Consider the following 20,221-nt stretch of genomic DNA (forward strand, 5'->3'; position numbering starts at 1 on the left):
CACTGTATTTGGTTAGGACCTAGTGAAATAGTTTTTCTTGAGGGTTAGTCTTGTTAAGAAGAACAGAACGCTTTGGATGTATTTTACGATGCTGCTTTCTTCTCTCCCATATTGCAGGCAAATTCTTTACCATCTGAGCCATCGGGGAAGCCCAATTTTTGTTATAACTTGTCTCAAAGAATTTTCTAATTTCCTTTGTGATTTCTTTTTGATCTGTTGGCTAGCTGTGTTTAATATGCACATATTTGTGAATTTTTTAGTTTTCCTTGTGTTACTGAGTTCAAGTTTTATTCCATTGTGATCAGAAAAGTTACTTTGTATGATTTTTTATTTTTGTCCTGATATGGTCAGTCCTGGAGAATGTTCCATGTTCATTTGAGAGGAATGTGCATTCTCCTGTTGCTGAGTAGTGTTCTCTTTACATCTATTAGGTCTCGTTGATTTATAATCTTGTTTAAGTCTTCTGTTTCCTTTCTGTCTAGTCATTCGATCCTATATTAATTGTAGGGTACCAATTTGTTTAGACATCAGCACAACCTTGATACCAAACCTAATAATTCAAGAAGAGAAAATTACAGAGATGTGTCACTTACAATGACTGATGTAAAAATAGCTTCATACAAAGTAAACTTTGTATACCAAACTGAATGTACCTGTATTTAAAAAGGATAATACATTAATAACAAGTTGATTTTTTCCAGGAATGCAGGATGGCTTAACATTTGAAAATAAACCAGCATAATTCACCATAGTAGTAGAGTAAAGGAGAAAATTTTTACTATTATCACAATATATAAAGAAAATTATTGATAAAATTCCATATCCACTTATGATAAAATTCTTAGCAATCTATAGATGAGAATGTCCTTAATTTGATGATGTGTATATATACAAAATCTACAGAAAACTATTAATAGTAATATGATTCATATTTCTTTTTATTATGGAAGAAGACAAAAATTATGCTGGTTAACATGATTCCTATTTGATAATTGTATTGGAGGATCTAACCAATACAATAAGGTAAGAAAAACAATTAAAATGTTTAAAAATTGAGAAGGAAGGGGAAAAAATCATTATTTGCAGATGAATAATATATAAAATAATGTACAACTATATTAGAATTAATGAGTAATTTTTGCAAGATTTTTAAATACAAGACATATAAAAAAAAGATTATATTTCTATATACTAGTAACAGACAAAAATGGAAGCTGAAAGATGTGATTTACAATAACATAAAAAACATCAAATGTAACAGATATTTGCAAAGAGACACAAATCTTTATTGAAATAACTTAAAATGAAGGAATATGCCTTGTTCATATAATGGAAGACTCATTGTTTTAAAGATGTCAGTTCTTCCCAAACATATCTGTAGATTTACTGCAACTCCCACCAAAAAAAATTAGGTAGAAATTGACAAACTGATTCAAATAAGTAAAACCTGACCTCAATCTAAGACCACAGATAGAGATTAATTCAGGGTGGATATTAGTTCTCAATATGAAAGGCTTCTAGAAAATAATATAGTAGTATTGATATATCTTATGACCTCTCGGGATAGGGAGAATTTGTTTAAAAATACAGAAAATTAATTAACCTTTTAATGGAAAAATATTGATGGATCAGAGTATATTGCAATTAATGACTTCTGTTTATCAGACAACACTATCAAGAAAATGATATTTGTAATACAAGTAATTAGCAAACTGATATCTAGAATACTGAGTCAAAAGTTGGCAAAAAATTTAGGCATTCCCCAGAAGAAGTCTTAAGTGGCTAATAAAATATAAACATTCTCAAGTCTGTAAATAATAATACAAATTAAAATCACAGCAAGATAATATAATACATGCTTCAAGATGGTTAAAATGAAAAAAGCTGAAAATACAGTAATATTGGTTAGAATGTTGGAGCAAGAAGATTTCTTGTACGCTATTGGGAGAGTACATTGGTGCAACCACTTTGGGAAACAGCTTGGACGTATCTTTTTAAGAACTCATGTAGGTATGCATCAAGTGACATACGGATCTATTCTTATAATCATGACAGTGTTATTAGTAGTCTTCCAAAACTGTGAACTATCCAGAGTGCCTTCTCCTAGAAGAATTAGAATGGATAAATTATGACGTATGTGTATAATGGAACATTATACAGGAGTGAAAAGAGATCAAGTACTGTTATGTGCAACAGCACAAATGAATCTCATAAGCAGTGTTGGGCAAGAAAAGCATTCATACTGCATAATTTTGCCCACATAGTGCTGAAACACAGGCAGTGTTAAACTGTAGTGTTATAATTTAGGATAGTGATTACCTTTCAGGAATACAGCAGGTTAGTGATTAGAATAAAAATGAAGTTTTACACAGGATGTATACTTTCCCTTTCTGGCTTCTCGTTTGCAGAAGCCCCCTCACTTCCCAGTGGTTATGATGGCCACATTGTACTTAGTTGTTGTGTTTCCATGGGCTCCTCCAATGCATGACAGTTCCTCATTCTCTCTGTCTTTCATGGTGTGGATACTTTTGAAGTGCAAATCATATACTAGTTATTAAGCTAAGCTAAGCTAAGTCACTTCAGTCGTGTCTGACTCTGTGCGACCCCATAGACGGCAGCCTGCCAAGCTCCCCCGTCCCTGGGATTCTCCAGGCAAGAACACTGGAGTGGGTTGCCATTTCCTTCTCCAATGCATGAAAGTGAAAAATTAAAGTGAAGTTGCTCAGTTGTGTTGGTACAAAAATAATTGCGGTCTTGCATTGTTGAACTTGGCTGTTTGATATCAGAATACGTTCTTTTATTAATGTGGTTATGTTACACCATCATTTTAATACACATTTCTCACTTTATATTTTTTTGCTAGTGACTTATTATTTGCTGTTTATTTTATATTCATTTTAAACTAGGGAAATGATGTTAGATGAAAGGCAGATTCGAGCAGTTTTCTTATTCGAGTTCAAAATGGGTCATAAAGCAGTGGAGACAACTCACAACATCAACAACACATTTGGCCCAGAAACTGCTAACGAATGTATATTGCAGTAGTGATTCAAGAAGTTTTGCAAAGGAGATGAGACCCTTAAAGATGAGGAGCTTTAAGCCACTGCTCTCCTCAGTGACTGGCCATCGGAAGTTGACAATGACCAATTGAGAGGATCATCAAAGCTCATCCTCTTAAAACTACAGAAGAAATTGCCGAGGACTTCAATGTCGACCATTCTGTATTCGTTTGGCATTTGAAGCAAATTGGAAAGGTGAAAAAGCTTGATAAGTGGGTACCTCATGAGATGACCACAAATCAAAATACCGTCATTTTGAAGTGTCATCTTCTCTTATTCTATGCAATAGTGAACCACTTCTTGATTGGATTGTGACGTGTGATGAAAAATGGATTTTATATGACAACCGGTGATGACCAACGCAGTGACTGGACTGAGGAGAAGCTCCAAAGCACTTCCCAAATCCAAACTTGCACCCAAGAAAGGTGATGGTCACTGTTTGGTGAACTGCTGCCTGTCTGATCATTACAGCTTTCTGAATCCTGGCAAAACCATTACATCTGAGAAGTATGCTCAGCCAGTTGATGAGATGCACTGAAGACTCACAAGGTCGAACACGACTGAGCAACTAAACTGAACTGCACAGAAAACTGCAATGCTTGCAACTAGTGTTGGTCAACAGAATGGGACAAATTCTCCTCCACAACAACACCTGACCACGTGTCGCACAACTAGCATTGGGCTATGAAGATTTTGCCTCATCTGCCGTACTCACCTGACCGCTTGCCAACCGACTGCCACTTCTTGAAACATCTTGACAACTTTTTGCAGGGGAAATGCTTCTACAACCAGCAGGAGGCAGAAAATGCTTTCCAAGAGTCTGTTGAATCCCAAAGCATGGATTTTTGTGCTACAGGAATAAGCAAACTTATTTCTCATTGGCAAAAATGTGTTGATTCTAATGATTCCTATTTTGATTAATAAAGATATGTTTGAACCTAGTTATAATGATTTAAAATTCATGGTCCAAAACTGCAATTACTTTTTCACCAACCTAAATGTTTTAGGTTTCTTAGTTGGGCTTTGGTTTTTCTCGTGATTAACTTGAATTTATGCATTTTGGTTTATGCACTTCTTTGTCCCACAGTAAGAAACCTGGCTCTCATTATTTAGTACATACGTACAGGATTTTCAGAATTGCAGACTGCAACGTTTGTGACTATATAATTTGTCATTTAAATTAGGGCACTTTTGAGAGAGAGAGGAGGCATTATTAGTTATTATTCAGAGATAACAGGTGTAAACACAGACTGTTTCAGGGAAACTGGGAAATATGGCTCCCTCTGTATGGTACATATTATACATATTTATTATCAATATAACTTCTGTTTGTCCTTTACTTTTTCTAGCTTCATGAATTTTCTTCTTTTGAATGATTAAGAAATCACTCTTGAAATCTTAATGTGTTGAAGGTTGTTAAAATGGTGAACATTCAGTGGTCTGTATATTTAATAGAAAGCATATTCTATAATCATGATAGACAGCTTTCGTGGAATACTGAGTTCTCTTAAAGCTCCTTCAGGGTTGATGGGACCGAACAGCATTGCTAGTCCCTGTTTTGTTTGGATTACTCCTGTGAGTTAGAACTGAAATTTCTCAGATTTCCCTTGAGAAGATTTTATTGCATTTAGTGCTTTAGAATGGTAAGTCTTAAAGAATGTTGGCCAAAGAAGTACTCATTAGATGTTTTTCTGGTGGTTAATAACATGTCTCTGTTCAGGTGGACACACGTTTGCAAAATGGATTTGCTCCTGGGATGAAACTGGAGGTGGCTGTGAAAACTGACCCTGAAACCTACTGGGTTGCCACCATCATTACCACCTGTGAGCAGCTGCTCCTCCTCCGCTACGATGGCTACGGGGAGGATCGCAGAGCAGACTTCTGGTGTGACATCAGGAAAGCTGACCTCTATCCCATTGGGTGGTGTGAACAGAATAAAAAGACCCTCGAAGCCCCAGAAGGTAATGGCGATACGTCATATCCAGATGTGATGTGGTATTGATATAGGAAAATTTAGGCTGTCCACAGTCTTAAGATTTTCACATCTCCTAAGCACATTAGTCTTCCTAACTTCTTCGGGTTAGTATTTTGAATGAGAATATTTATAAGGAATAAAATAAATTTCCATTAGAAAAAATTATTTTCTGTGCTCCTTATAAGCCTCAATCTTTTATGACATTCATAGGGAGCATCAGTGTTTACCATCCTGTGGGTGTGTGAGGCTCTCTGAGTTTAACTTGTAGGTCTGGCTGTCTTAGAGTACATTGGGCCAGGTTGTTTCTCTTCCTGATTTTACTGTCCTCCCTCCTATTACCTTCAGACAGTCTGGGACCTGTGAGCTTTTAAAGTAAACCAGCTGAAGCTCCCTTTGAGGAAAGAGCCCTACTGGGAGTAGAATCCAAATTAAGCAGGACAGAGACAATAGGACAAAAGGAAGAGAAGAGTCATATAAACATGGAAAAAGGAAAGAGATGGCCTTAAGAAAATTTAGACCTTATATGCTTTTCTTCCAGCTTCTTATTTTGTTATATTGATAATTTTAGATTTACAGAAATATTTCAGATTTGCAAAAATATAGAAAATTCTTGGGGCCTTATTGTCAGCTTTCCCCAAATGTTGGTATTGTACCACATTTACTTTATCCTCCTTTCTTCCCTCTCTTTGTCTCTCTCTTTTCTCTCTCTCTCTCTCTCTCACTCACACACACACACGCACACACATACACACACGTATCTTTTTAATGAACCATTGAGAGTCACTTGTAGACACAATGCCTTTTTTATTTTTTTTCCTTTTTACTCTTAACATGAGAATACACCTCTAAAAATGGACATTGATGAACACAGTAAAATAATAAAATCAGGAAATTAGCTTTGATATAATACTGTTGTTTAATCTATAGAGCTTGTTCTGTTTTCATCAATAATGTTTTTATAGTAAAATGTTCCTATAGTAAAAGAAAATCCCAAGTCATTTGTTACATTCATTTATCATGTCTCCTAAAGATTCCTTTAATCTGGGGCAGTTCCTTAGTCTTTTGTTCCAAAGTCTTCCATGACTTTGACATCTTTGAAAGTTACGGGCCAGTTTTCCCACTAATGTTCATTATGTCTTGGATCCAAAACATTCATTATTCCCCGTATCTTTTCCTTGTCCAAGATTTCAGTATATTTGGCTGTCATCTTTTTAGTTTCCTTAACCTTTCTTTGTCTTCCTTGATGTTGACATTTTTGAGGAGTATAGGCCAATTATTTTTTAGCATGTGTCACAATTTAGGTTTGTCTGATGTTTACTTACATTCAGACTGTGGACATTTGGTAGGAGAAAATGCAGAAGTAATGCTGTGTCCTTCTGGTGCATGATGTTAGGAGACAACATGCTGTTAATTTGTCCGGTCACTAACTTGTGATATTAACTTTCATCACTTAAGTTGGTATATTCCAAATTTTTCCACTGTAAAATTACTTTTACCATTTTTAGTTAGTATCTTGTGGGCAGATACCTTAAAATTATGTAAATATCTCTTTAGTCTTTAAACATCACCCACTATTTTTGGCATCCATTGGTAATTTTTATCTGAAACAGTTACTACTAATGCTTAGTGAGTGTTTTTTTCTAATTCCTTCTACATTTCATAATTGGCTTTCTACTACAGAAAGGGCTTTCCCTTTTCTCCTGTTTACACACATGCGTTTGTGTATGCATCTGTATTTATGTATATATGTCAGTGTAGACTCATGAGTCTTACTCAGTGGATTATGATCCTTGCTGTCATTATTTATTTTGATGATCACACTGTCCTAGATTTGGCCAGTGGACACCTCTTCAAGCTGGCAGATGTGTCCTTTGCTATGTTCCCATTATTCTTTGAATAGTTTCTTATTCAGGAAACTTTCCCCTGCCTCAACCCTGAAATCAGCCATTTCTCTAGGAATCCCTGGTGATTTTCTTTTTTTTTTTTTGTATTTTGAAGGATGATATTTACAAATGAAGATCTGAGTGTTTAGAGTCCTGGGGTTTTTGTGGGCTTCTGGCTGATCATTAACATTCTGTGAAAAAACAATGTAAGAGAAAGTTCTGGAGACATGAAGTTACCTGGCCCACTATCTCAAGAGTATAGCAAAATCACCTCATTTAAACATGAACAACAGGAAATGATTTCTGTCAAGTCTCATACAAGGTCAAGTTATAATTTTTTAAAAAAGGCAAAAAGGAAGAATAAAATCCTTCCAGAGAAACATAATCACAAAAGAGGTGAACACTGTATCAGACAAAAACATTTCAAAACAGGATAAAAGAAAATAGTAACTACAATAGAGCAGTGAGAAAACCATAAATAAAATTTATAAAAATTAGAAAATGAACTGACTAGAGAAAAGGAAGATTTGGAAAAAAAAAATAGAAGTTAGACAAGAACTAGAAGTTTAAAAATAGTTGAAATGAAGACTAAGATGAAAACAGGAGTGACTCAAGCATGAGTAATGGAACAGAAAGAGAAGAGGAAAAAGAAGAAAAAATTTTAATTAAAAGAAATAAAAAGGACTTGGAGAAAATAATATAGGTTGGCAAAAATAGACGTCCCTGAAGATAAGAACCAAAGCAATGAAATAATAAAATACTGTAAACTATAATTTAAGAAAACTATGGAAATCAAATAGGATGTAAAAATACATATTGAAAGGTTTCACTATGTACATGGAGAAATCAAATGAGAACAGCTACATCAAGGTGTGTATTAAACTCTAAAGCAGAAATGGATCCCTTGATCATTTAGGCAAAAAACACTTAAGTTTCTTGAAAAGTTAAGAAAACAAGATTGTCACCAGACTGATCGACAACACGCTTTATGCCAAAAGATGACAGGGTAACACATTTAAGAAATTCAGTAAAAGAATATACAAGGCCAAGATTTTATGTTTAGCCAAACTGAGCTTCAGGTGTAAAGGCCACATGTTAGGAATATGTAGAGACCCAGGGAATATTGTTCCCATGAGCCCTTCCAAAGAAATCCACTAGAGAATGAGCCACAGAAAATCAAACAAATGAAGAAATGTTAGTGTGACAATGGTTAGTGAAACCCTAAATGACTCTTGAGAGTCCCTTGGACTGCAAGGAGATTCAACCAGTCCATTCTAAAGGAGATAAGTCCTGGGTGTTCATTGGAAGGACTGATGCTAAAGCTGAAACTCCAATACTTTGGTCACCTCATGTGAAGAGTTGACTCATTGGAAAAGACCCTGATGCTGAGAGGGATTGGGGCAGGAGGAGAAGGGTACGACAGAGGATGAGATGGCTGGATGTCATCACCAACTCGATGGACGTGAGTTTGAGTGAACTCCGGGAGTTGGTGATGGACAGGGAGGCCTGGCGTGCTGCGATTCATGGGGTTGCAAAGAGTCGGACACGACTGAGCGACTGAATTGAACTGAAATGTATATATGGCTATAGAATTTAAAGCTAAAAGATGGTTATAAGAGAGACAACATAAATACAGTATAGCTGTAAAAAACATGGGACCACAGTGGAGAGAACAGGTGAATGGTGGTATAAGCTTATTCATCCTCCCTCCCCCTTTGAAAACAGGGTTATTGCCTAATAATTTAACTGATTACCTGTCGTGTGTGAACTGGGAGTAAAATGCTGTTACGTGAAATGAGATGCTGAAAGAGAGGAGAAAAAGGAGGTTATTGCTAACTTAACGTTGTTTGTTAAAAAAAAGAAATAGAAAATAGTCTAAAATTAAAGAGGACTAGAATTGTTACATAAAGATATAGTATAAAGATAACCAGAAGGAAAAAAGAACCACAGACTTTTCTAAGTGCCAAAAGATAGATTTTAAAAAGAAAAAGTATATATTTAAATAAAATATATCACATAGTGAAAGACTATAGATCCACACAGGTAATTTATGTAATATTAAACAATAAGTCAGCATTGAGGCCATATCTTTGATAATGTAAATAAATTATGTTTATAAATAAATTATATATAAATTAATGGGCTTTCTCTTCTATTAAAAGTAAACAATTCAGGTTGGCTCACAAAGTAAAACCCACTTCTGTGCTATTACAGGAAACATACGTAAATGGAGATATTCTGAAAGAATAAACAGAAAAGGATGGACAAAGATACGTAGACCAGGTGCAAATAGAAAGCAGGAGTCTCAGTCTTGATATCTGACAAAGGTGGAATTCAGATCAGAAAGCACTGTAAGAGACAAAGAAGGGTATTTTATTGTTATTTTTCTAATTGAAGTATAGTTGATTTACAATGTTGTGTTGGTTTCAAGTATTCAGCAGAGTGATTCAGTTATACATATTATATAAATTCTTTTTTAGGTTCTTTTCCATATAGGTTATTGCAAGATACTGAATATAGTTCCCTGTGCTGTACAGTGGATCCTCGTTGTTTCTCTGTTTTGTGTGTGCTCATGTATATCTGTTAATCTCAAACTCCTAATTTATCCCTCTCCCTCCCCTTTGATAACTGTAAGTTTGTTTTCTATGTCTGTGAGTCTGTTTCTGTTTTGTAAATAAGTTCATTTGTATCCATTTTTTAGATTCCACGTAAAAGTGATATCATATGATATTTGTCTTTGACTTATGTCACTTAGCATGATTAATCTCTTGGTCCACCATGTTGCTACAGATGGCATTATTTCATTCTTTGTTATAACTGAGTAATATTCTGTTGTGTGTGTATAACAATATATATCACCTTTCCAAAGAAGACTACTTCATAGTGACAGAAGGTACAGTCATTAAGAAAAAGAAACAGTCTATCTACATACATCAAAGGAGTGGTCTCCAGATGCTTTGTTACATGAATAAAGAAAAATCCATATTGAATGAGGGAGGAAGAAGATATATGAATGTGTGTGTGAATTTCATTTTTTAAAAATGAAGGAATACTTTTTTTAATTGAACAACGGTTGAATAGCAGTAAGGAACACACCATTTTAAAAAGTTACCTATAGGAAAAGGAGGGAATAGGATGAAGGGGACAAAGACAAAAGACAGATTTTCTGAATGTAACTTACTTTGTAGAATTGAATTTTGAACAATGTAAATATTCTATATAACTTGTGAAAAAAAGTTTTAAAAAATGCAAATAAATCTGTGTTTGGAGCTTGTGAATTAACTACCCAAAATAGAAAAACTATTTCAATGATTTTCAAATATAGTAATTTAAATGTATGTCCCTGTGGGGAAAGTTACCTGTGGAGAAAGAACGGAATAGGATGAAGGGAACAAGGATAAAAGGCAGTTGTTGAAACTACCGTACATGGGGATTCATTATATTATTTTCTCTACTTTTCGGTATGTTTGAAAATTTCCACAATAAAAAAGTAGCTTATTTTTGAATAACATTATACTGACAGTGATACTTACAGTGAGTTGGGCCCGTTCTCTTTTTTTTTTGGATAAAACTAACCAGGAAGTAACTCATATCTACAGGAGTATTATTTTTAAGCTCTCAAAGAATCAATATGTTGGGCTCTTACATATTAAAAAGTTAAATGCACCTCTAAACCATTTTCACAGAGTTAGTTTTCTGTATTCTGTGTGGTTTACTTTCTTTGTGTTTCGTGGCTGACAGTATGATTCCGTCATCTAGGCATCAGAGATAAAGTGTCTGACTGGGATGAGTTTCTACGGCAGACCCTGACCGGAGCATGTAGTCCTCCTGTTCCACTGCTAGAGGGCGTGAGTATTATTGCTTCCAGAATCAGGATGGAAAACTAATGTTCCTCTTCAGGGAATCTTAAAATGGCTTGCTTATTTACCACTCTGAGTCAGTTCAGCATTACTACTACAAACCCAGGTGTAGGTCTTAAGGGTGTAAACTTACCCTCAGAGGTTGTAAACTGGTGGCTTGCTCAGAGCCTAGAATGTTTTTTAATTGGTTGCAAACACATAAAACGCTATAGTTTTCCAGATTCTTTCACGCAGCTTGGAAATGTGGCCTTTTTCAGCTCTCACTTGGGACTGAGCCAGGGTTGAATCTTTTGGTGTGGACATGTGTAGCTCCCACACCAGGTGACTTGAGAGACCCCTTTTCTTTTTCCCAGAAGATCCTGCAGCACTACCTACCTACTTTCAGCAGTTCTTTTAAATTAGTGTAGCTTTTGGGCTTTTTGGTGAATATAGATAATCTTATTTTTGTGAAATGAATTTATTGGTTATGATGTTTCTAATTTACATTTTGTCTCTGTTATACCAGCAAAATTGTTTGTAGCATATGTGAAATGTGGTTTATGAAGGTTCCAATGTCTTTACATCCTTACCAACACCTGTTGTTCTGTTTTTGGCTATAGCTGTCCTATTGTGTGTAAGTGGCTTCTCACTTTGAGTTGCATTTCCCTAATGACTGGTAATATTGAAAATCTTTCTATGTGCTTCTTTTTTGGAGAAGTATCTGCTCATTTTAAAATTGGGCTATTTATCTTTTTATTATTGGCTTGTAAGGGTTACTTATAAATTCAAATTACAAGTCTAGATCAAGATATATGATTTTTAAAATGTTTTATCCTGTTTTGTAGATTGTTTTTTCACTTTCTTGAAGATATTGTTTGTAGAACAAAAGTTTATTTCGATGTAGTCCAATTTATCTTTTTTTGTCTTAATCTTTAAGAAGGCTTTGCTTAACTCAAGGTCATAAAGGTTTGCTCCTATATTCTGAATGTTTTATAGTTCTAACTCTTATATATTTGATTCTGTGATCCATTCACAATTCCCCTTTTAAGCTTGATTGTTGAATTTGTTTCTAGGTGATCTTTATATTTTATACACGCATACCTCAATTTATTGTGCTTCACTTTACTGTGCTTTACAGATACTGCAGTTTTTACAAATTGAAGCTCTGTGGCAACCCTTCTTTGAGCAAGTCTGTTGGCACTATTTTTCCAGCAGTGTTTGCTTACTTTGTGTTTCTGTATTACATTTTGGTAATTCTCACAATGTTTCAAACTTTTTCATTATTATTATATTTGTATGATCTCTAATCAGTGATCTTTGATGTAACTATTGTATTAAGTTTTTGTTCTGTATTTTTAAATTAAAGTTTATGCATTGTTTTTTTAGACATAATGCTGTTGCATACTTAATAGACTAACTATAGTACAAACTTAATTTTTATATATACCAGGAAGCCAAAAAATTAGTTTGGTTCACTTTATTTCTATATTTACTTTATTGCTGTAGTCTGGAACTGAACCTGCAATATCTCAGAGGTGTGCCTGTACTCTGACACATTTAATTACGTTTAGTCAGGGTCTGGCTCACCACTCAGTAACATATGAATAAATGAATTAATCTGCTCTGTAATGACTTTGATTCAGCCATTTTTATCTTTAGTTGTGAATGTGTGCCTTTATTTGTTCATGTGTTCTTTTGCACATATATAAATATGTAATTATCATAGAACAGAACAGTTCTTAGGAGGAAAAAAATTAAGTTTGAACATTAAGAAATGATGACATGATATATTGAAATCACCCTTTTTTATTTCTTTTCTCTAGTTTTTAGTAGTATATCTAAAGAATGAGAATTAAACTTTTCCTTTCGTTGAGTGTATTCAAAACACTTACTCTATTATTCGTAAGAGCATTGTTGTGAAATGAGTAAAACATCAGAAATAACTGAAATCCCATCAGTATGTAAGTGGATAAACTACTGCCCAAGTATAATAGAGAATATCAGTAAAGCAGATTAAAAGAATGAGGAAGATTTGTATGTGCTGTAATAGAAAGATAGCTATAAAATATTAAGTGATACAAACACACTGAAAAACAATATATAGTTTTCAAAAAATATAAGAGAGAGAAAAAGATAAGACATGGATGGATGTTGACTTGGGTGTAAAAAACCTATTCTCACAGAGTGTTTGCCAAAGCATTTATCGTGTTCTTTCCTGGAGGTGGGTTGTGGGTGATTTTTACTTTTGTCATGTTTGATTTTTTTTTTTTTAATGATGATCATACTTGGCTTTTACAAAGACTTAAGTAATGATGATATTTTAAAAATTCTTTCTAGATGAAACTATGTAGCATAGTCCTAGAGATAGAAATCTTTTAGAATAGTTCTATTGCTTTATAGTAAATTTTCTTTAAGGTAGATATTTTCACATCACCAGAAATAATACTATACAGACTTGTCTAATATTAGGCGGTTCAGTGTCCCTAGCTTTGAATGGATAAGAATATAAAAGCTAGTTTGAGTTCATTTAAAACTTGACTTTTAAAAATATTATGTTACCTCTCATAAAATCATTTTGCATTTTTACTTATAGCTCCGTAACGGGAGGAATCCTTTAGATCTCATTGCTCCAGGTTCCAGGCTGGAATGTCAAGCTTTCCAGGACTCTTTAAGTACTTGGATTGTTACTGTGGTAGACAACATTGGGGGAAGGCTGAAGCTGCGTTATGAAGGACTTGAGGGTTCTGATAATGTTGAACATTGGTTGTATTACTTGGATCCGTTTCTTCATCACGTTGGTTGGGCTGCTCAACAAGGGTATGAGCTTCAACCCCCGTCAGGTGAGGAGCAATACAACATTTTTCTTTTAATATTGGGCATTATTGTTTATTAATATCAATGAGACTGAAAAATACATTATTCTGCATGTTACAAAAGCCTTTGTTGATTTGCATAATAGAAGTATTGCAAATGTATATGGAATATGTAAATGCCTTTTTTTTTTTTGGAGGGGGGAGCTTTGTTGCCTTAGTAATTTGCCACACATACTGATATACCTTCTGCCCCAGCTTTTACTGACTTCTGCCCTAAGTTATACTGACCCCTTACCAAAACTGAAGAAAAGTTCTCTAAGTAGCATTCAAATAGATGTAGGAGTAGGACAGGTCTTGAGTTCAAAGCGGATTATTGATTAAAGATATTCCAGTTTAAAAAAATAAAAAACTTTTAAAAAAAGATATTAAAATAGGAGTTAATGTTGAAATCACTCGCATTCATTATTATATACCGCAATTTGGATGTTGTATTATTTTGTGGACTGGAGTAATCCTTATGGTCTCATGATAGGTGTTTTTACTCAACTACTACCCAGGTTCTGAACAGAGGACACAAGGTACTGAAGTTTAAGTAGGACTGCTCTGAGTAAAGACGGTATAAGTGGGCTTGAACCCCTCCCTTTTCCCAGGGGAAAGTGACTTTTTTGTTTATGTGAATGATTTCAGAGCAGTTATAAAATTTGTAAGTTCTCAGATCACTTAAAGCATCCTGTCTTGTTTTAACTAAAGCCATCAGACATCTGAAAAATGAAGCTGAGTGGCAAGAGATCTTGGCCAAAGTCAAAGAGGAGGAAGAGCCATTACCATCTTATTTGTTTAAGGTAAAAACAAAAATGTGGTAGATAGGGACTTGTCTTCTCACAGTAGAGTACAGCAATATGAGGAAGCTGCAAAGTGTGAAATAACCCCTGGTGTCAGTGAGAGCGCTGTGATGACTGAAGGAGACGAAGAGGTTTCAAGGCTGGAGTGATGATCATCCTTCCTTTTTACCTGAAGGTAGTCTAGGTTTTCTCCCGAATGCTCTTAAAGCATTCTGAGTCTTTTCTCTTCTGCTTTTAAACTACATAGCCCTGACTTGTATTAAAATAAGCTTGTTGTTTTCTGTGGATGGTCCTTGTGTTCCAAATGTAGTGAGTAGGAGTGCTTGCTCCCTTTGGTTTTCTTTTTTTCCTGAATAGTTTTTTCTAGGCTAGGAAGATAATTACAGGACTAGATTATTTAATAGAAGCTGGACAGTTTCATTATTTTAATTAAGAGTAGTTTTCAGGACTTCCCTGGTGATGCAGTGGATAAGAATCCACCTGCCAATGCAGGAGACAAGCGTGCAATCCCTGTTGTGGAAAGATCCCACATGCCATGGAGCAACCAAGCTTGTGCACTGCAAGTACTGAGCCTGTAGTCTAGAGCCCAGGAGCCACAACTAATGAGCCTGCATGTTAGAACTACTGAGGCCTGTGTTCCTAGAGCCTATGCTCTATAACGAGAAGTTACCACAGTGAGAAGCCCACACGCCACAACAAGGAGTAGCCCCCGCTAGAGAAAGCCTGTAGGCAGCAACAAAGACCCAGTACAACCAAAAGCAAGTAAATAAAAAATTTTAAAAATGAGTAGTATTCAGCTATATGTTAGCGTAAAGTAAATGTGAAAATACTATATTTTATTTCCTCTTGGCCTTTGCATTTCAGGACAAGCGAGTGATCGGCACTCATTCATTCTCTGTAAATATGAAATTAGAAGCTGTGGACCCCTGGTCTCCTTTTGGCATCTCTCCTGCTACAGTTGTTAAGGTAAAATGGAGGCAACTATCTTGGTAAGAATTCTTGTTAGGGTGGCTGTTTTAGGAAATTGGTGGTGTTTTGATCGTTAGACTCTGCTAATCCAATCCATTGTTTCTCCTAAGCTGTGAGGTTAGAATTAGTTCTGTGCACATCTTACGTTTCTAATGTCCAACTCTTTGTGGTGCATTCCTTTTTCAGAGCTTGGTTGCCCCAGTTAACCAAAGCCTGGGTACCAGAGGAGTGGGGTGCACATTCTTTGGGGGCAGTCGTAGCTGTGTCCTATGGCAGTCCTCCATAACTAGAGGAGATCTAACCAGGAGGTAGCCCATGGTATCTGAAAAGTTTGGAGGCAGGCAGTGTCATCAATGTCCAACTAGGTGCCAGGCTCATTGGGTGAACAGGTGTGTGGAAAACAGTGGTCTTAGTGTCACAAGATTGAAAGTAGAGTTGTTCCAGCCATGGATTCCAGACGTAGACTTTTAATCTTTTGGAAGACTAACGAAAACAGGCTCTGGTTAGGAGTACGCACAAGAACAGGGCGGGTTGTCTGTGATGGTAACAGGCCCAGTTACTGGTTATGAGAACTGATGCATAAGGCAGAGAATTTTGTTTTAGGAGTAGAGCAGAAGTCCATTTACTGAGAGTAGAACCAAAAGTCAGGTGTGACAAGAGGAGTGGTTACTTGGAAGCTGAATCATCTGACCTATTGAGATTTGAATTTTCCTTGTCTCAGAAGAGGTTAATTCTTAGAACAAGAAGGGATCTTGAACCTGCAATGGGGCCAGAAAGTCCTTTCTGGAGTCTGAATGGTAGGTGGTAAGGAGCTAGGGGAGGTTCATAAAATCTTCTTTTTGGTATTTGAAACTAGGCTAGGATCTGATCTAATAAACTAGTGTAGCTGACTCCTCTCTAAGTCTGAACGAAGCTTTGTTCACAGCTCACACACTTGGATTTAAATCTAAGCTCTGTTTCTACCCGTCTGTGTAACATGGTGCAAGTTACTAACTTTTTTAAACTCAGTTTTCTTTTCTACAAAATAGGGTTGATAATGGTACCTCATTAGATTGTTAGAAAGATTAAAACTGAATTAATATTACATGAAAAGCATTTGATTAAAACAATACTGACATAAAGATAAGATTTATTGAGTGCTTAGTAGTAGTATTAAAACAGACTTAACGTTACTATTAATGTGGCTACGAGCTTTTATAACATGTTTATTAGCTACACCAAAGAAATGGCATGTGTGTATGTGCACACGTATGTATATATGTACACAAAAAAAGTTTATCTATTTTGTGTGTTAAATTATACATACAGGTTTTTGATGAAAAGTATTTTCTGGTGGAAATGGATGATTTGCGACTGGAGAATCGTGGGCAGCGATCCTTCGTGTGTCACATCGACAGCCCTGGTATTTTCCCTGTGCAGTGGAGTCTGAAGAATGGTTTACACATCAGCCCCCCTCCTGGTGTGTATTCATTCTTTTCTCATTTGTTTGCTTGGGAATGAGATTTATCATGAGATTTATGAGATAAATGAGATTTATCAGGTGGCTTTACCTGGATCTTTTGTCCCCCCCCCTCCTCACACCCAGTCCAGTCCTTAGTGGTTTGGGGGCACAAGACAAGTATAAACAAAGACCTAGATTCCAGTTTCTACATATTTAAATGTTACAAATTAAGCTTGTGCTGCTGTGCTATGCTTAGTCGCTCAGTTGTGTCGACTCTGCAAGCCTGTGGACTGTAGCCCCTCAGGCTCCTCTGTCCATGGGATTTCCCAGGCAAGAATAAAAGTTTGCCATTTTACTCCAGGGGATCTTCCTGACCCAGGGTTTGAGCCCATGTCTCTTGCTTGCCAAGCAGATTCTTTACCACTGAGCCACCTGGGAAGCCCATAAATTAAGCTTGAAAACTAGGAAAGTATGTCCTACTACTTAGATAAATATCTTCATGACAACCTAGGATTCCATGCAGCCTCCATCTGTGTCTGTCGGGAGGCAGTAGGGGTGAGGGTAGGATGCAATGAGCTTTGGGAGCTGGCTTACAAGAAACAGCCTGAGAGCCAGAGTGAGGAGGTGGATTGATGACTGTTCGGTTTCTGGACCTCCTCTTAAAGGGAGATGCTTTGGACTTCAGAGGGAGGATTTTGGTCAAGAGTAGAACTCAGGCTGTAAGTAGGAAAGTAGCAGCTCATTTTCCTCATGTTTGCAGCCTTGCAAAGTTTAACCTTTGACCCTTTAAGGCTACTAAATATGACTTATATGAGCTGAAATAAAAATTTTAATTTAGAGTATCTGGAAGTATAATATGTTTATCTGATTTTTATATCAGCAAGTCAGATTATTTGACTGGCGATGTATTATACTTTATTGGCAAGTCCTTGGTAAAATGTATCTTCACTTTCCAAATGGTGACTGCTGGAACACTGGACTGGGAGTGTTCTTTTCTGTTCACAAGAGTCACAGACTGTGAACCTTTGTCTTCCGTTCAGCCTTCATTTATCCAACAAACATTTGTGGAATGTTTGCGTTGAGCCAGGCCTTGGACTAGTCACTGGAGAAACAAAAGTGAGAACGACAGTTCCTGCGATGAGCAAATAGGGGAAAACAGTAGCAGAAGCCCCCTGGGTCTCCCTCATCAGTGACCAGACAGTGGGGGTGCCTGCCTGGTGAGGATGGAAGGGGTGGGGTGCACACCTTCTGGAGCAAGTTCTTTGCGTGAATGCTCTGAACACCCCAAATTCCTTATCCTGTCTGCCGTCTTTTGTGAGAAGATAAAACATTTGTATTAAAGATATCAGCGCTCTCAGCATTTTTATAGACAATGCAGCTGTCTTTATAAATAGAAGGAAAGTAGTGGGTTTTGAATTCAAAATGGCAGGTGATTTACTGTCAGGAGTTGAAGTGGAGGCAGAGAAAATACGGTGCCAGTCTGAACCTGGGCAGAGGAGCTGGCTGCACATTGTAGGCTGGAGCAGTCTTATAGCCTGCTCTGTGCCTGTGGGGCGCTGAACTCCGGGGACCAGAGAGAAGCACAGACCCAGCGGGGCAGCAGGGCTCAGTCAGCTCCTGGCACAGAGCCAGTGCCGTCAGGGTGTTGGTTTAGAGGGGCTTCTGCCAAGAACCCTGTAGACTGAAGCGAGGAATTAAGCTCAGTTTTTTTTTGTGAAATGAATTCATGACTCAGGTTATAGGAACATTGAGATTTTGTAGAAAAGGAAACTGTTGAGAGTATTAGTAGTAGCTAAGACACCTTTTAGGAAATAACTTTATGAAAGAAGTCTTCATTGATTTAACCAGTGCTGTAGGTTGTTTGCTATCTCTTTTCCTTTAGCGCCTAAGTCGTAATAGAAGGATAATGAGACTGGAATTATTAGCACAGATCAAATTCAGTCATAACTGTTTTAAAATCTTTTGTTAAATTGTCAACAACTAATCATAAATACTGCTCAAATAAATGCTTGATTTGAAGTGTGAAAGTTGAAAATTCTCTCCAGAGTTGCTCTATTTTATAAAAATCAATAATACTTTAGATTTGATAGGATGTTTTTTCCTCTAAAATGATCAAGTCCTCAAATTAGCGAAATTAGAAGTCGTGGGTGGATACCAGCAGAGAGGTAAAGCCAGGCGAGCACGTGAAGTGTGAGTCATTGCTCTTTCGTCCCTGCCTAGGCTACCAGGGCCAGGACTTTGACTGGGCCGACTACCTCAAACAGTGTGGTGCTGAAGCTGCTCCCCAGAGGTGCTTCCCTCCGGTGAGAATCCCGTGCCCACAGGGCCACTGCTCCGGGGCTGTGGGGGACTGCTGCCTTCCTGCGCTGTAGTGATGTTTACTCTGAAGCCAGTTCTCTCATGCAACCCAGAAAAGCCTCTTGTTGCTTGTAATAAAATGGTCCAAGGAAAAGTTCATTTACTGCAGAAGTTAATTTGTTAATTTAATTAGCTTAACAGTTTTACTGGTTTATTTTTTTATTAGCTGAAATTATATGAATTTAAAATTTTAGTTTATGATTAATTTTGATAGTCCTTTAAATATGAAAATATGTTGAAATATTAAGGGGTGAAAATTGTTAAACTTACTCATGGTTAACAAGGGCAAATTAACAGTGAAAAGCTTAGGACATAAAACAATAGTTTCTTACTCTATCCAACTTTCCATGGCTTCCCTTCCCAGAAGTATTTACTTCCTATTCTTCTCACTGTTATTCTCATATTTATAGTTCTTTATTTATAATACACTGCTGTCTTTTGAGTTAATTTTAGATGTGTCTCTTGATTCTATATTATGATAAATGAGTAATCTGGCTATTTTACTACTTTTCTCCTCTGTCTTTCCTGTTTCTTCTTCCTATTAGGGTGATTTTACAATTTTTGGTTAAGTCTGAATTTGAGTATTTATGTTTCCATGGACATTTAAGTGTTATTCACAGATTGTTGTTGTTCAGTCACCAAGTCCAACTCCCTGCCACCTGCATAGACTGCGGCATCCCAGGCTTCACTGTCCTTTGCCATCCCGGAGCTTGCTCAAATTCCTGTCCATTGAATTGGTGATGCTATCTAACTGTCTCATCCTCTGCCACCCTCTTCTCCTTTTGCCTTCACTCTTTCCCACCTGATGAGTAGTGCATTATTTTATGATTGCTTTCTCTTTTAATTTGTCCTCAAGTTAATAACTGCCTTGTTTTTCATAGCTTAATTTTCTTTGTTTCTTTGTTATAAAACTACCTTTTCCCACACCATTCAGTAGATTCTCAAAACTGTTTGCACATCAGGAAATCTGTCATTTAAAAATTTTTTTTTAAAGAGACACCCCTCTTAGCAACCCCTTTCTAGACAGGTTACTCTCTTGGCT

At 36.4% G+C, this 20,221-nt stretch overlaps 1 protein-coding gene across 15 annotated transcripts in view; it reads left to right on the forward strand.

The window, feature by feature from the left end:
• The window catches only part of SFMBT1 (Scm like with four mbt domains 1), a 121,699-nt gene that overhangs the window by 76,950 nt on the left and 24,528 nt on the right, over positions 1-20,221 (forward strand). For 14 of the 15 annotated variants that reach the window (XM_070776505.1, XM_019984845.2, XM_070776513.1 and 11 more), the window contains 7 exons: positions 4,780-5,020; positions 10,677-10,765; positions 13,350-13,596; positions 14,320-14,411; positions 15,276-15,377; positions 16,689-16,839; positions 19,042-19,124. In XM_070776505.1, the coding sequence (XP_070632606.1) occupies positions 4,780-5,020; positions 10,677-10,765; positions 13,350-13,596; positions 14,320-14,411; positions 15,276-15,377; positions 16,689-16,839; positions 19,042-19,124 (1,005 nt within the window). Of the gene's footprint in view, positions 1-950; positions 1,024-4,779; positions 5,021-10,676; positions 10,766-13,349; positions 13,597-14,319; positions 14,412-15,275; positions 15,378-16,688; positions 16,840-19,041; positions 19,125-20,221 lie in introns of all 15 variants that reach the window. The other variant, XM_070776514.1, reaches the window with a different exon arrangement.

This window comes from Bos indicus, chromosome 22 (assembly GCF_029378745.1).
Source record: "Bos indicus isolate NIAB-ARS_2022 breed Sahiwal x Tharparkar chromosome 22, NIAB-ARS_B.indTharparkar_mat_pri_1.0, whole genome shotgun sequence".
In the NCBI taxonomy this organism is placed as follows: domain Eukaryota; kingdom Metazoa; phylum Chordata; class Mammalia; order Artiodactyla; family Bovidae; genus Bos; species Bos indicus.